The sequence below is a fragment of the Hyperolius riggenbachi genome, chromosome 3 (assembly GCF_040937935.1).
Source record: "Hyperolius riggenbachi isolate aHypRig1 chromosome 3, aHypRig1.pri, whole genome shotgun sequence".
In the NCBI taxonomy this organism is placed as follows: domain Eukaryota; kingdom Metazoa; phylum Chordata; class Amphibia; order Anura; family Hyperoliidae; genus Hyperolius; species Hyperolius riggenbachi.
This window is the reverse complement of record NC_090648.1, coordinates 470,772,655-470,789,872: the sequence shown is the minus strand read 5'-3', so window position 1 is coordinate 470,789,872 and position 17,218 is coordinate 470,772,655. Positions and strand designations below refer to the sequence as shown.

The window sequence follows — 17,218 nt, the reverse complement described above, 5'->3', positions numbered from 1 at the left end:
TGTTCCCACAGAATCAAATGTCACGTTTAAAGCCTGGCCATTCGTATCAGCAGATCGTTTGCAAGTCGGGGACTAGCTGTACATACATAGATTGGACCGGCACAAGTTTGTTTGCAATTAAACAATCAAACATAAAAAAAAACAACTTATTAAAATTCATCTGTACATTTCAGTCTGCAGGCAGCTAGGAATTTCTGAAATACAACGTGAACTCAAATTGCTCTTACTTGCCACCATGACAACGTTGTTCTGTTTGGAGCACATACTGTCCAGAAACTCCAATCTTGCTTTAGGAGGTAACTCTTGTCACTCATTTTAAACACTGGGATTACTGCATTTTAATAACTGGCGGAAAACTGGCAATCCTACTCCTAGTTTTTTTAACACGTATATAAAAAAAGCACCCATTTCAAAAAGTAATGAATAAGCAATTTTCCATTTGTCCTTGCAATGCAGTGGTGTATTTAAAGGGGTACAAGCATGACTCGTGCCATGGGTGCCACAGGTGCCATGCCTGCCCCCTCATCGCTGGTGTCATACCACCATAATGGGGGATGACCGATACTGGCCGGGCTATTTATACTGAGGGATACCTCATTACCTTTACTTGGGCGGACACCTGCCACCAGCTATACTGGGGGGGGGGGGGCTACTTATACTGAGGAGCACCTTGTTACGTATACTGGGGGGGGGGGGAGGGGGGGGGAGTACTTGTTTACCTTGAGGCAAGTGGCTACATAATTATATTATCTGGAGGTATGCAACTATTTATTTATCTGGATGCTTGAGACTACCTAATATTTATTATTGGGGGGCATATGACTACTTGATTCTTTTATCTGGAGGCATGGAGCTGTTTATTTTATCTGGAAGAGTGTGACTATTTCTTTAATTTTGAGGTACTTTATTCTAATATCTAGGGGGACCATGGCTACTCAGTATTAAATTCTGCTATCTGGGTAACTCCGATGCTTAGTTCTGTTATACTATAAACAGACAATGAATAGAAGCAAGAAAATAAGCTTTTGCTTATTGCCATAAGCCAATGTTCTCCCCAGAATTTTTTTTTCCAGCCGGTTTGCATGAAAAAGTAGCCAGGTGGGGTGAGATGAGAGAATTCAGGGCTGGTGCATCTGTGAGCAACGCTGCTTACAGCATAGGAGGAGGTGAGCCAATGAAAGCCGGGTGCTCACCAAAACTAGCCGGGTGGAGCACCTGGCTAAAAGAGCCTGAGGAGAACACTGTAGGCGCTATTTTATTATATTATATGCCCCTGTTGCAATGTATTGAGCTGAATAAAATGCATTTTATTAGCAATAGTGGAAACAAAAAGTAAAATATAATGCAGACAATTTTAGAAACAGAAGAGAGAAGTGAAACTCTGCTTGAGGTTTTTGGGAAACTGAAACATACATCGTTTTTCTTAAAGGAGGTTGCTGGGGAAAAATACACAGAAACTGCCTCCAGTTCACACTAGGCACATGCTGATTTGAGGTCTTTGATTCAGTCGCTACAAACACAGCCAAAGAGATCAGTCACTACTACTGCAGTTGCCAGGAAACTAGTAGTATTTAAAGTGGACCTGGACTCTTGCACAGGACAGAAGGAAAACAGAGAAATGCATCCTGCATCGTGGATCGGGGGGAGGACCTAAAACTGCGCAGCCACACTCACGCATATGCGGACTGCGCAGCCGCGGCCAGCTCCGGCGGCCATTTTAGTGGAGGCAGGAGAGCCGACCAGGGTTGTGGGGTCGGGAGCAGGCCCGGGGAAACATTGAGCAGCGGGGACTCAGCGGAACGGCACGGAGGGCACAGAGGGTGCGGATGGCGTCCTCCGTGCACTCAAATTTCATGCAGGTATTTAACTTTTTTTTCCCTATTTCGCCTCGTGAGTCCTTTAAAAGAAAATAAATATAGCAGTCTCCCTATACCACTTACTTCAGAATCCCTTTAGGAATACCTTCTATACTCGCGTATAAGCCTAATTTTTCAGCACTAAAAATGTGCTGAAAAGTTACCCCCTCGGCTTATATGCGAGTCAGTGGAGCAGAACAGATGATGGAGCAGGTTTTGCTACTGGCAGAGGAGCGTAAGGATTGTGCACTAGTAGTGATCCTTTTCTTGCCAGTTGGCTCCCTGCTATGTTCATGCCCCCAACCCCTGCAACATGGTGTCCAGAGTGCGCTGCTCAAGACTACCTGTGTCCCATGGCTTGTGGAGCGGGGCGTACAAGCAACATGTCAGCGGTGCAATGATTGGGGATTCTTCCTGTGTGGCAATCCCTGCGTCTCATATCTATGCCGCCATCTAGTGGTGTCTTGAGACACCGTTGTATCATACTTGGGGCACATATGGCTATGAAGAGGGGGCTGACTTGTACTAGGGGCACATCTGGCTACTGTGAAAGGTGTTATATTGGGAAGGGGGCTTATACACGGAAACAATCACTTTTTCCTGGTTTCTGATGGAAAAGTGGGTACCTCGGCTTATACGCAGGTCGGCTTAACTGCGAGTATATATGGTACCTAGGGTGACAGCAACATAGAAAAAAAGTAATAGTGCTTTTAACTCTTAGGGAAATGAACATTTTACATATATGTATTTAAAATTTTAACACTTTCGTTATAGTTATTCAAATCAGAGAATTTTAAATGTTGGGGCGTCCCAGTAAAACTTTTATGGAGCCCTCCCTTCCTGAAACCCAGCCCCTCTCCTCCTCCCCCATCACCTTACATGTGCTAATATAAGATACAAGTGTGACCTCCATTTTCCCGCTCATAAGAAATGTGTCCATTGGCAGATGTATGCCTGAGGAAAATGATATTACTCGCCCCCATACAGTCTCTGTGCTACAAGCAGATGTGGTGGCTCTAAGCCCCTCCCCCCTGTAGTACCTGACAAACACAACAAACAACACAAAGGGACTCACTTTAGCCATAACTATTACACTGCAAAAAATATGTTTCATGTTACAAGAAAAAAAGATCTTCACATCGGATGGAGCCGTGTTTATTCGCAGCGCTGGTTTGTTGGCATTCTTTAGCTTTGCTTTCAGCACACACCAGGGACACAGAACTCTGGATTCAGCAGATACCACTTACAGTACTTCAGAATCCCTTTAGGAATACCTTATATACTCGCGTATAAGCCTAATTTTTAGTGCTGAAAAGTTACCCCTCTCCTCCTCCCCCATCACCTTACATGTGCTAATATAAGATACAAGTGTGACCTCCATTTTCCCGCTCATAAGAAATGTGTCCATTGGCAGATGTATGCCTGAGGAAAATGATATTACTCGCCCCCATACAGTCTCTGTGCTACAAGCAGATGTGGTGGCTCTAAGCTCCTCCCCCTGTAGTAGTACCTGTAGTACCTGACAAACACAACAAACAACACAAGGATTCACTTTAGCCATAACTATTACACTGCAAAAAATATGTTTCATGTTACAAGAAAAAAAGATCTTCACATCGGATGGAGCCGTGTTTATTCGCAGCGCTGGTTTGTTGGCATTCTTTAGCTTTGCTTTCAGCACACACCAGGGACACAGAACTCTGGATTCAGCAGTAAACGGCAACGCTTGGATGCACTTTATGCAGCAGCATTCTACCCCACAGAAAAGATTGCACAAGCATCGTACAACTCCCTGCAGGCCAGGAAAACGACTAGAACAACAGCCAGAAATGCTGTGAAATAGTCTAACAACTCCCAACCCGCCTCTAAACTCAAGACTCAAGACTAAGGTAACCGCTCTAATAAGAGGAGTGCGACAGCCGTACCTGTTGGCGAGTGCTTGACTGGTTCCCTTGAAAAAGGGACGCTAAGATATTCCTGGACATCGGATTGTTTCTTTGAATGGTTTAAATAAAAGCCCCTGCCTTAAAGTGAACCCGATTTAATTTTCTATGCCCCATGTATGAGAGCGCGACGGAGGCGCATGCCACTGAGCCAAGCATGCGCTGAAAGGGCGCGACAGGCCTCGTTACCGAGCCAGATAGAGGCAGAACAGAGCCGCTGGAGAGGACAGCGAGGGACTCCATGGACCTCATGGGGGAGGAGGAAGCCCCAGATAAGTATAAATACAGGAGGATGATTGATCTCAGGTACAGTTTAAAGAGACTCTACAGAAAAAAAAAACCCTCTGGGGGACACTTACCTCGGGAGGGGGAACCCTCAGGGTCCCAATAAGGCTTCCCCCTCACCTGTGGCTTCAGGAAATCCAGTGTTGGCTCCCCCGAATAGCTCGACAAGGCTTGATATATTTACTTCTTCGGGATCCTAGCAGCTCTTTGTTGGGGTAAGGGGAAATAGCCGAGTCCGATCGTATACGCTGTACTGCGCAGGCACAAAAGGACTCAGTAGCAGTAGAGCGGATCGATTGGGTTCAGCTATTTCCGCCTTAACCGAATGAAGAGCGCTTAGTGCGCCTGCGCTGGATCGCAATAGGTAAATATTTGCCTCGCCGTGATTGAGGGGGTCCCAACGATGCAACGTAGGGACGGAGGAAGCCTCATTAGGAACCAGAGGCTTCCCCCTCCCGAGGCAAGTATCCCCAGAGGGATTTTTTTTTTTTTATTGCAGATACTCTTTAAATTCTGCCTGAAAGGATACATGATGCAAATAAAATAAAATCAGATTTACTTACCTGTGGCTTCCTCCAGCCCCTGGAAGCCTAGGTGTCCCTCGCCGCAGCTCCGCTCTCAGCCAGTCTCCTAGTCCCCCCCAGTCTCCTAGGGTCCCTTTTGTAGCTGCCACCAACCTGGCTTCTGAGCATGCGTGAGCACTCTGGTGACCGGGTCGGCGGCAGCTATGGAGGGGACCCCTGGAGACTGGCTGAGAGCAGAGCTGCGGGAAGGGACACATTGGCTTCCAGGGGCTGGAGGAAGCCACAGGTAAGTAGTTTGATATTTTCTTTGCTTCATGTATCCTTCATGTATCCTTTAAAGGAAACTCGAGGTAAAGGCTTAAAGCTCTGTTTAACTTGCACAGAGCTTCACCCAGCTCCCTGCTGTCCATCAGGTCCCTTGTTGTGGTTGTGATTCCCCTCCAGCCTGTCACTGCCCTCTCAGAAAGGACTACAAGTCGTGCATGTGTGGCCCTGGCCATGCACCACCTCTATCCCGCTCCATGGCTGACAGCATTCTGTGCATGTGCAGTCTTTAGGAACTGCACATGTGTGATGCAGATATTTCGGAGGGGGCAGAAGCATGCTAGAGTGGATCGTAACCCCAGGGAGGGCCCTGATGGACTGCAGGGGGCTGGGTAAGTTAAAAAGAATTGGCACTTTAGGGTGGCCCCAAGGACTGTGGAATCCCGGTGGCAATTTTGCAGACATCACTGTGGTCCGAAAAATCTGGTCTCCGAAGCTAATTTTCACATTCTAAGCCTCTGCAATACATATGCAGAGGCTATGGCCATCCAGCAAAGGGAGTTTGTCAGGATTAGTGATGGTGCGGCCCCTTAGAGGAGACTGGCGTTGGGTCATTAATGAAAAAGTATTTATTGTTAATTTAGATCATTAACCCTTTCCCGACCGCGTAACGCCAATTGGCGTGAATGCAGCGGCAGCCCCAGGACCGCTCCACGTCATTTGGCGTGAAGTCCTGGGGCGGGATTTTGCAGGAGATCGCACATGCCGATGCGCGCACATCTCCAATTGAATGACGGAGCTCCGCTCCGTCATCGGCCTGCCGTCTATTTACTCTGTAAAGTGCTGCAATCTAAAGCAGCGCTGATTGCAGCACTGTACTGGGGACAGCCGTGCGACACTGGGTGGGAGGATTAAGCCCGTGGTCCTTAAGTGGTTAAATGAGTTTTCCATCGTCGTACCCCTATACTAATTTCCCCTAGGGAGGGCGTGGGCAACTGGGGGTTCCCTTGTTAAAGTCATACCATTGAAAGCATAAAAAAGATGTAATGACACATAGCAAAACGTAATGTATTATTCAGGATACCCATTTTTTAGGTTAATTATCCTGGTTTCAGCATCAAAAATACTTCCTAGCTCTATATCAGAGGTGGGGAATCTATGGCTGGGGATCCAGATGTGGCTCTTTTGATGGCTGCATCTGGCTCACAGACAAATCAGCAGGGGTTGATTCACTAAGCTACACTGCTCAAGCAGCACAGTTTAGTGTGGCAGCGCAAGTAACATTTTCAAAGTAGGCACGCTACTGCTGTAGCATGCACCACTAACTTACTCGCGCACCCAACAAAACTAACGGCCGCTCCAATTGTACTTGTATTTAGTTTGAAACATATTGTATGGCTCTCACGGAACAACATTTTAAAATATGTGGTGTTCATAACTCTCAGCCACAAAGGTTCCTGACCCCTGCTCAATATATTGCTGTATTTTGGTATGTAACCCCGCCCTCCCAGTGATGTCACAGCCTAGGTTATGATGTCACGCATACTTCTGCCCCAGAGCATTCTGGAAGATCATGTGACGTTCCTGCTCATTTCACAACAAATATTTTGCAATGATGCACCTTGCCAGCAATAAACATGCCGCTGTCTGTGATAAATTTAAGAATGCAAATCCGGTTGAGCAAAAATTGTACAATGGGCAAACACAGACTAAATAGTTCAAATTAGAATAGTACTCAGTAAAGTACCTCTTTACCACCCATTATCATACATAAAATAACCGGCGAGTAAGCAGTTAACAGGTGCAGCATTCCTGCCCGCTCATGCGTTATCCGCTTGCTCGCCTGTTATGTGATGTGTAGCATAGTTAACAGACAATGAACTTTGAGTGGTCAGACTTTATACATGTTAACTTTTACTTACACGTCCAAAATAAGATAAATTAAAAAAAAATAAAAAATTACAGTGGACCTGAACTCAGAACTTCCTCTCTGCTCTAAAAGATAAGCAACAGCTTAATAATCTTTAAAGAACAATATTTCTTAGTTGCAGCTGATACATATCCTGCAATAAATCTGCAGCATGTCTACTTCCTGCTTTCATAGAAGCAGACACAGGGTTAACACCCTGTGTTTACTGCTCTGCCAAGGCAGCCAGCTGACAGCTGAGAGATCAAATTACAGTGGTGATTAGTCACAGATGAGGGGCAATTAGACAGGATAAACTCTCTCAATATATTCAGGGTGCATTTCTCTCTGTTTTCCCTCTGTCCTGTGCAAGGGTTCAGGTCCATTTTAAGTTCACGCGTTACAGCATAATACTGCTTTGGGTATGAATCCCATTAGAATGCCTGTTACTATAATGCAGACAGCTCTCACGTTTATCCAGGATGTGTTACAGACAGGTTTGTGTTTAGATCTAATCAATGTGCTACCTATAGACAATAGGGGCCTATCGAGTAATGCAAAGAGCAATATGCAGAGTTCATTCAAGGGTCACTGGCTGCCCTCTATGGGATTTCATCTATAGGCGGAGCCGCGGAGGGCTTCATGCTTCTCTTCAGAACTCTGGTCGCTGCTATACATCCTGTTGCTGTACTCGCCCACTTTGGGGTGTCCACAGGTAAATCAAGAGCTGGAAAATCAGGCGTGCAGAGATCTAACCATTATAGTCCAAGAAATGTAGAAATCCCAGCAAGGGAGCCCCTGGCAAAGAAATGGGTGATTTTGGGTGCCGCCTGGTGATTTGGACGCTACCACAGACCGCAATTTTAATTGTGTGTGGCTATAACGGTGCCAAGTGTGCAATATGGACACCGGCAATGGCCAAAGCCTGAATTGCATTAAGAAGGGACGGGTAGTGTTAGGCGTAAGGTTTACAGTAGGGGCAGGATTAGGAAGTAGCTAGAGGGGTAGAATTAGCATAGGTGAGGATAAAAGCCTTATGGTGTATAAACATCTGCAATTCATAATTAGCCATTCACTAGCCAATTTTACTACCTTAATGTAGCATGAGGGACAACATCCTGAATACTATGAGCAAATGGAGGAGGTAAATGGAGGTGGTTAAATTGGCCAATCATAATTGAAAGGCTTTAGTAGAATATCAGCAGCATTGGCTACTTGCAGCTTTAGCTGCGCCCAAATTACCCGGCACTTCTTTTCAACATTCACCCTGGCCATGGGTGTAGCAGGAGTGCAGAGCTGGGATCTTTGGTGGACAGTTCTCATTACTTGAGCACCTGTCATCCAGACTGCTAATAGCGGTGAGGATCTTTTACCTGCCAAGACCTCTTATTTCTCTACACACAGCTGCTTACCTGTCAATTACAGCTGTGAAGTAATGGCTGATAGAGGCGTCGTTAGGCGGAAGAGATCAAGTGAAGAGGGGGCTATTTGTCCCCGGCAGCAGCCATTGCTCACAGATGTTCAGTTAGAGCAGGAAATGTGACATTTATGAGTATTTTATGAGGCACATAATAGTGAGGATTTCATTCTGCTACTAGTACATAAAGAACTATGTTTAAAGTATTTTCACTTTGGTGGTCCTTTTAGCTCCGTACACACGCTATACTGTACAAAAAAGTCGTCTTAAGCAAACGACCAACATCACAGAGACAACTTTACCAGCAACAAAGATAAACGACAAGTCTTTTCAACGACATTGTCCGCACAGTAATATAGCAAAAGACCCACTGGTGTAAATACTGTGCGCGCAAGCGTAAAAGACATTACGCATTTTCTGTAGAACAGTGTTGTACCCACGTGAACATCACACAATATCTGCCTTATGGTGGCCATACATGGTACAATGTTTATTCGATCTAAATGATCGAATGAAAGTTGAAAATATTTTTTTTTTTCGATCAAGAAATTCGAACGATTATCCAGTTTTTTCGAGAAAAATCAGATCGGACATGCTGGAAAAATCTTTATATTCGATCTAACGGAATAATCAAACTAAATGATCTAATCGAAAATTGTACCATGTATGGCCACCTTAACAGTGGTCTGAGTTGATCAACCAGATAGATCAGGTAAAATGCCCGATATCTGTCGCTTGTCATTGTCGTTCATTACATTTTTCATGTTTTCCGATGGATCGAAATCTGTCATTGGTTGGATGCTTCCACCGGATGTGTATAGCGTGTGTACATAAGCTTTAATCCTACCGGACACTAGACTATTAGCAACAATCAGTGATCCTCTTAAGATGGCCTTACATCTAGCGCTTTTATTGTACGATCGACAATTTGATTCGATTTGATCAAATACGAGTCAATCAAGCAATCAAGTGTGTCTCTGTCTGATTGAACGTTGAGAACTGGCTGATATGTCAAATTTACCAACTCAGTCGATCGTTCAGGATGGAAGATATCGGTGGATCGTACAGGAACTGGATAGTGGCTCCCCGGTTAAAATCCCACTATCTGCACAGAGTTTGTATCTTCTCCCTGTGTCTGTGTGGATTTCCTCCGGGCACTTCTGTATGTTTTAGGGATATGGGAGGAAACCGATGAGTTAATTGCCTACCCTCTAAATTGGCCCTAGACTATGATACATACAGTACATGATAGATGACTAAAGCAGGAATTAGATTGTGACCCCTTTGAGGGACAGTTAAAGGGGAACTGAAGAGAGAGGTATATGGAGGCTGTCATGTTTATTTCCTTTTAATCAATACCAGTTGCCTGGCAGCCCTGCTGGTCTATTTCTCTGCAGTAGTATCTGATTAAAACCAGAAACAAGCATGCAGCTAGACTTGTCAGATCTGACTTATAAGTCTGAACCACTGAAACACCTGATCTGCTGCATGCTTGTTCAGGGGCTATGGCTAATAGTATTAGAGGCAGAGGATCAGCAGGGCTGCCAGGCAACTGGTATTGTCTAAAAGGAAATAAACATGACAGCCTCCATATACCTCTCTCTTCAGTTCCTCTTTAAGTGACAAAATATTCTGTACAACGCTGTGGAAGATGTCGGCGCTATATAAATACTAAATAGTAATAATAAACAAATTGAAATGCATAGGATCTCATTTGTAGTGTGATTTACTTTCAACCAACCACACTGAAATCAATCGACTGATAAAGTCAATCGCTTTGTCGGTCAAATCAAAAATAGCTAGATGAATGGCTATGTGTATAGCGGTCACAGGACTGTGGAGTTTCTGCAGGTTATCTTCCCTTGTTGAATAGCCTGTAGCACTCCAGCTGTCTGTATGCAGAAGAACAGTGTGTGTGGTAGACTCACCCTGATGTTTCCTCAGCTCTTCCTCGCTGGTCTGACACCGGCTCAACAACTCGCTCTTCACTGCACTGAGCTCCCGCTTCTCCCTCTCTGCTTCCTCTAATTTTCCTCGCAGGGTCTGTGCCTCAGACTGGACAGCGACCAGGGCGTTCTGCAACTCTGCAACCTGAAGCCATAAGCAAGCATTAAACAATGAGAGTGAGTAAGAGCGCCGTGCCGCTGCTGCTGCAACAAGTTCATTAAACACATCCACACTGACACAAGCCCCCCCCCCCCCTGCTGCCTCCCCACCAATCACTGACACAGTCTGTACAGAGGCCAGCGGTGAGGTCACACAGGCACATCTAAATATTTTTGCATGGAATTAGCAGCCTGTTACAGTTAAAAGTCCTTCCGTAAATATTTCTGTCTTCTTTAAAATGGAAATCAATGAAGCAACAGGAAAACGCACAGAGTGTACAGAACGTTACTTTACTTCACCCTGCCTGAAGAGATCGACTCCTAATGTGGCAACAGGAAGACGCCAAATATGGGCAGCCTCTGCCAATGACCCCGAACTGGCAGCTTCCTGAAGACTGACATGAATGAAACGAAAGAATTGTCACTTAAAGCAAACCTGAAGTGAAAATAAACTTATGAGATAATGCATTGTATGTGTAGCACAGCTAAGAAATCGAACATTAGTAGCAAAGAAAAAGGAGCCTCATATTGTTTTCCAGTACAGGAAGAGTTAAAATACTTCAGTCATCTATGCATAAGAGCTTTTCTGAGCTATTCGACCCACTGGGTCTAATACAGTCATGTTTTCTGAAGCACTTAAAGAGAATCTGTATTGTTAAAAATCGCTCAAAAGTAAACATACCAGTGCGTTAGGGGACATCTATTACCCTCTGTCACAATTTCGCCGCTCCTCGCCGCATTAAAAGTGGTTAAAAACAGTTTTAAAAAGTTTGTTTGTAAACAAACAAAATGGCCACCAAAACAGGAAGTAGGTTGATGTACAGTATGCCCACACATAGAAAATACATTCATACACAAGCAGGCTGTATACAGCATTCCTTTTGAATCTCAAGAGATCATTTGTGTGTTTCTTTCCCCCATGCACTGAAGTTTCAGGCTGCTCTTTTCTTCTTGCAAACAGCTTTGCCCTTGTTTGTAATTCCTCAGTATGTGAAAGCTCAGCCAGCTCAGAGGACGATTTATCCAGCTGATTAGAGCAGCTTCTCTCTTATCTAAATAACACACAGGCAGTGTGCATAGAGGGGCCTGGAAGGGGGAGTTCATAGCAGAACCACAACACTGAAGAACTTGGCAGCCTTCCAGACACAGGCCGACAAGTCTGACAGGGGAAAGATACATTGATTTATTACAGAGACTGTCATAGTAGAAAGTGCTGCAGTTAGCCAGAACACATTAGAATAGCTTTTGGAACATGTAGGATGATAAAAAACAGGATGCAATTTTTGTTACGGAGTCTCTTTAAAGGGACCCTGAGCAGAGGTTAAAAAAATAAATCTGGATTTACCTGGGGCTTCTCAATCCTGTTGATTTAAGCCAAATCAGGATTTATCTGGGGCGAAATGGTATAATCCTGATTCAAAACTTCTTGCTTTTACTGATGGCTAACATGGTACTATAATGATGCAATTTTATTAAAAAAAAAAAAAAAAAAAAAGAAAAAAGAAAGAAAAGAAAAAAGCTTCATAGCTGAAAATAAAAATATAAGACTTTTCTTTGCTACCAATTTTCTATTCATTATCCGTACTACACATACAATTTAGGGGTGTGGTCCTGGTCAAGACAATCTCTTGAACTCCAAACTGAATGTCAGAATGGGAAAGAAAGGTGATTTAAGCAATTTTGAGCGTGGCATGGTTGTTGGTGCCAGATGGGCCGGTATTAGTATTTCATAATCTGCTCAGTTACTGTGATTTTCATGCACAACTATTTCTAGGGTTTACAAAGAATGGTGTGAAAAGAGAAAAACATCCAGTATGCGGCAGTACTGTGGGCGTAAATGCCTTGTTGATGCTAGAGGTCAGAGGAGAATGGGCCGACTGATTCAAGCTGATAGATGAGCAACGTTGACAGAAATAACCACTTGTTACAACCGAGGTATGCAGCAAAGTATTTGTGAAGCCACAACGTGCACAACCTTGAGGCGGATGGGCTACAACAGCAGAAGACATCACCGGGTACCACTCATCTCCAATACAAATAGGAGGCTACAATTTGCACGAGCTTACCAAAATTGGATGGTGGAAGACTGGAAAAATGTTGCCTGGTCTGATGAGTCTCAGAGTCAGAATTTGGCGTAAACAGAATGAGAACATGGATCCATCATGCCTTGTTACCACTGTGCAGGCTGGTGGTGGTGTAATGGTGTGGGGGATGTTTTCTTGGCACACTTTAGGCCCCTTAGTGCCAATTGGGCATAGTATAAATGCCACGGGCTACCTGAGCATTGTTTCTGACCATGTTCATCCCTTCATGACCACCATGTACCCATCCTCTGATGGCTACTTCCAGCAGGATAATGCACCATGTCACAAAGCTTGAATCATTTCTCATTGGTTTTGTGAACAGGACAATGAGTTCACTGTACTAAAATGACCCCCACAGTAACCAGATCTCAACCCAATTGAGCATCTTTGGGATGTGATGAAACGGGAGCTTTGTGCCCTGGATGTGCAGCCCACAAATCTCCATCAACTGCAAGATGCTATCCTATCAATATGGGCCAACATTTCTTTTTTGTAACACTGATTTTTATTTAGATTTATGAAAAGATCCAAGCAAACAGTTATCACAAAATAGTATGCGGTATAATAACACATGGTGGGAAGACTTGGTAATTACAGATATCAAAAACAAGGGTAAGCTTGGGAAGAGTTAAACCAGGTGTTGAAGCGAAAGTCCATACCCAAGACTGTAGGTTATTTCAGGACAAAGAAATTGTCAGTGACCAAGTTTGCCATGGAGAAAGAGTAGTAAAATTTGACAAGATAACGTTTGCACAGTCATACATATTGGAGATGTAGTCAAAGGAAAGAAGAAGACGGTAAACTGCCATCATCAAAAACAACAGACAAGGGATCCCCAAGAGTAGACTTATCTCTTAGTCTAACGGCTAATAGTAGTAGATAGAAAAACAGGGAAGAGAAAAGGGAGAGGGAGAGAAGGAAATTTGTTTTGGTTGGTTCTCTAGCTTCTGCAACGTGATTATAAACTAAAGTGATAAGGTGTGGTAGGCCCTGTAGGTGGTCATGGTATCTGTGGGTAGTTCCAAAAGATCAGTAATTAGGGAAGTGATTATCCCATGGACCCCATATCTTATCAAAGCGTATTTCAGTATCCCTAAGGGTGGCTGTGAGTTTTTCCATTAGTTTAATCCATTTAAGCTTAATTATGACTTCAGAAAGCCCTGGAGGAGCTATTTTTTTCCAATTTGAGGAAATGGATAGTCTAGCTGCGGTGAGTATACGAATAATTAGGATTCTTTCGAATTTATGAATTTGAGGGAGGGATTTGCCTAACAGCATGATAGTGGGGTCCAAAGGTATAGTCACGTCCAAAACCTGAAGGATTAATTTTTGAATATCCTGCCAAAAGGGAGTTAGAACAGGACATGACCAGAAGATATGCTCTAAGGATCCTGCGAGGCCGCATCCTCGCCAGCATAGATTAGAGGATCCAGGGTAAATTTGGGATAATAATACTGGAGTTAAGTACCATCTGAATAGGATTTTATATATTTTTTTTTTAATTTGAGTACACATTGAGGAATCTTTGGCGTTTTGCCAGATAGATTCCCAGTCTGTAAGAGAGATGGGTTGAGATAGCGAGGCTTCCCACTTAGCCATATAAGTGTGGGCCGGAGTGGCAGTATAGGATTTAGTACATAGTCAGGGGCGGCGCCAGGGGGGTGCTTGGGGGTGCTCGAGCACCCCCTAGAATTGTCCAAGCACCCCCAAAGCACCCCCTGGAGTGAACTGACTTCAGGCGTCTAAAAGACGCCAAGTCAGTTCACACAGCGGCAGCACGGAGCAGCAGGCAGGGCTACGGTAAGATGGCCGCCCGGAGCCCTGTTCTGCAGACTTCGAGTCTGCAGTGCATGGCTTCGGGCGGCCATTTTCCCGTAGCCCTGCTCTCTGCATGCAGGCAGGAAGTCTCGTCGTGACGTCGGGAAGGAAGAGGATCGTGGGCGCGCGGGCGCTGCGCGCCACAATGAGGTCGAGACTCGGCACAGGAGGTCGGGAAAGAAGGTCTTCTGGCTGTAGGTGAGTAAATGGGTTTTTCTTTTTCAGGTGATGCTGATTGTGCATATTGGGGTCATATCTGCTACGGATTGTGCATATTGGGGTCATATCTGCTACGGATTGTGCATATTGGGGTCATTTCTGCTACTGATTGTGCATATTGGGGTCATTTCTGCTACCGATTGTGCATATTGGGGTCATTTCTGCTACCGATTGTGCATATTGGGGTCATTTCTGCTACCGATTGTGCATATTGGGGTCATATCTGCTACCGATTGTGCATATTGGGGTCATATCTGCTACGGATTGTGCATATTGGAGTCATATCTGCTACCGATTGTGCATATTGGGGTCATATCTGCTACCGATTGTGCATATTGGGGTCATATCTGCTACCGATTGTGCATATTGGGGTCATATCTGCTACCGATTGTGCATATTGGGGTCATATCTGCTACCGATTGCATATTGGGGTCATATCTGCTACCGATTGTGCACATTGGGGTCATTTCTGCTACCGATTGTGCATATTGGGGTCATATCTGCTACCGATTGTGCATATTGGGGCCATATCTGCTACCGATTGTGCATATTGGGACCATATCTGCCACCGATTGTGCATATTGGGACCATATCTGCCACCGATTGTGCATATTGGGACCATATCTGCCACCGATTGTGCATATTGGGACCATATCTGCCACCGATTGTGCATATTGGGACCATATCTGCCACCGATTGTGCATATTGGCACCATATCTGCCACCGATTGTGCATATTGGGACCATATCTGCCACCGATTGTGCATATTGGGACCATATCTGCTACCGATTGTGCATATTGGGACCATATCTGCTACCGATTGTGCATATTGGGACCATATCTGCTACTGATTGTGCATATTGGGGTCATATCTGATAACGATTGTGCATATTGGGGTCATATCTGATAACGATTGTGCATATTGGGGTCATATCTGCTACCGATTGTGCATATTGGGGTCATATCTGCTACCGATTGTGCATATTGGGGTCATATCTGCTACCGATTGTGCATATTGGGGTCATATCTGCTACCGATTGTGCATATTGGGGTCATATCTGCTACCGATTGTGCATATTGGGGCCATATCTGATAACGATTGTGCATATTGGGGCCATATCTGATAACGATTTTGCATATTGGGGCCATATCTGATAACGATTGTGCATATTGGGGCCATATCTGATAACGATTGTGCATATTGGGGCCATATCTGATAACGATTGTGCATATTGGGGCCATATCTGATAACGATTGTGCATATTGGGGTCATTGGACGTGTTTTTTGTTAAAATCTGCTCACATTACGTGTATTTTCTTGAGAAAACCTGCACAATTATGTGAATTTTCTGGGAAAAGGGTCACCAAAACTTGGGCCCTCTGTCTTTGCGTTGCACTTTTAAAGGGAACCCGAGGTGAGAATAATATTGAGGCTGCCATATTTATCTCCCTTTAAGCAATACCAGTTGCCTGGCTGCCGTGCTGGTCCTCTGCCTCTTATTCTTTCAACCATAGACCCTGAACAAGCATGCAGCAGGTCAGGGGTTTCTGACAATATTGTCAGAACTGACAAGATTAGCTGCATGGCTTGTTTCTGGTGTAATTCAGTTCACTACTACAGCCAAATAGATCAGCAGGGCTGCCAGGCAACTAGTATTGTTTAAAAGGAAATAAATATGGCAGCCACCATATCACACTCACCCTGGGTTCACTTTAAATTACAGTTAGCCCCGCCCTCATCCGGTCATGACCACGCCCATTTTTTCGCCGCGGCGCGCTTCGTGCACCGCAGGTTGTAGCCACACCCATTTTTGCCGCGGCGCGCGTCAGCTCCCCCGGAAATTGGTCCAGCACCTGCATAGCACCCCCTAAAAAAATTTCCTGGAGCCGCCACTGTACATAGTAGAGCATAAACTTGAGTTATCAGGCCTTTTTGATGACCTCTTTGGGTACATAACATTTCAAATGCTGTTAGCCGGCTTAAACCTGAGGGGGTAGGTACCAAGGATTTAATAAAATGAGCGATTTGATTAAATTCTAAGAAAAGTTGAAAGGAAGGAGGAAAGTGTTTACATACATCTTTATAGGTAATGAATAGCGAAGATGAAGGTTGCAACCAATCTTGTAAGCGAAAATATCCCTTGGAATACCAACGTTTCATAAAATCGCTGTTCAATCCTGGTTGGAATTTGGGGTTACCCAGAAAAGGTTGCAGCCTATGGAGAGAACGGAGACCTGCACCTGTTGCTGTGTTAGCCCAAAGACGGATCATAAATTTCGTAGTGGATAGACCTATGGGTGGTAAGGGGGGTTGAGTGGTATCTGACCAAATAAGTGAGGCTAAGGATAACGGAAGGACGTGTGTTGCTTCAATTAAAGCCCACTTAGTTCTTGCCAAAAAGTCAGAACATTCAGTGATTTGGCGCAGTTGGGTGGCTTTAAAGTATAAAGCAATATTGGGGAGACCTAGGCCCCCCTGATCCCGCGGAGCCATCATTACTGACCTTGAGACCCGGGGTTTGTGATGATTCCATATAAAGTTATTAATTTCCTTTTGAAGGAGAGCAAGCTGAGAGGAAGGAACCGGGATTGGGAGGGTTTCAAACAGATACAATAGCCGAGGTAAAACGTTCATTTTAACCGAATATAAACGTCCTATCCAAGAGATAGTGTATTTTGACCATTTGTGTAGATCTTGGATTATAGAATGAATGATCTGTGGATAATTATGTTTATATAAGGAATTGTATGAAGTGGTGAGAAAAATACCCAGATATTTCAATGAATGTTTTCTCCA

General features: G+C 44.5%; 2 protein-coding genes across 2 annotated transcripts in view; one reads left to right on the top strand and one right to left on the bottom strand.

The window, feature by feature from the left end:
- The window catches only part of IRAG2 (inositol 1,4,5-triphosphate receptor associated 2), a 179,302-nt gene that overhangs the window by 85,074 nt on the left and 77,010 nt on the right, over positions 1 to 17,218 (bottom strand). Inside the window, 1 exon segment of the mRNA XM_068277999.1 lies at positions 10,124 to 10,286. Within this exon segment, the coding sequence (XP_068134100.1) occupies positions 10,124 to 10,286 (163 nt within the window).
- The window catches only part of DNAI7 (dynein axonemal intermediate chain 7), a 169,162-nt gene that overhangs the window by 130,612 nt on the left and 21,332 nt on the right, over positions 1 to 17,218 (top strand). The window lies entirely within an intron of this gene.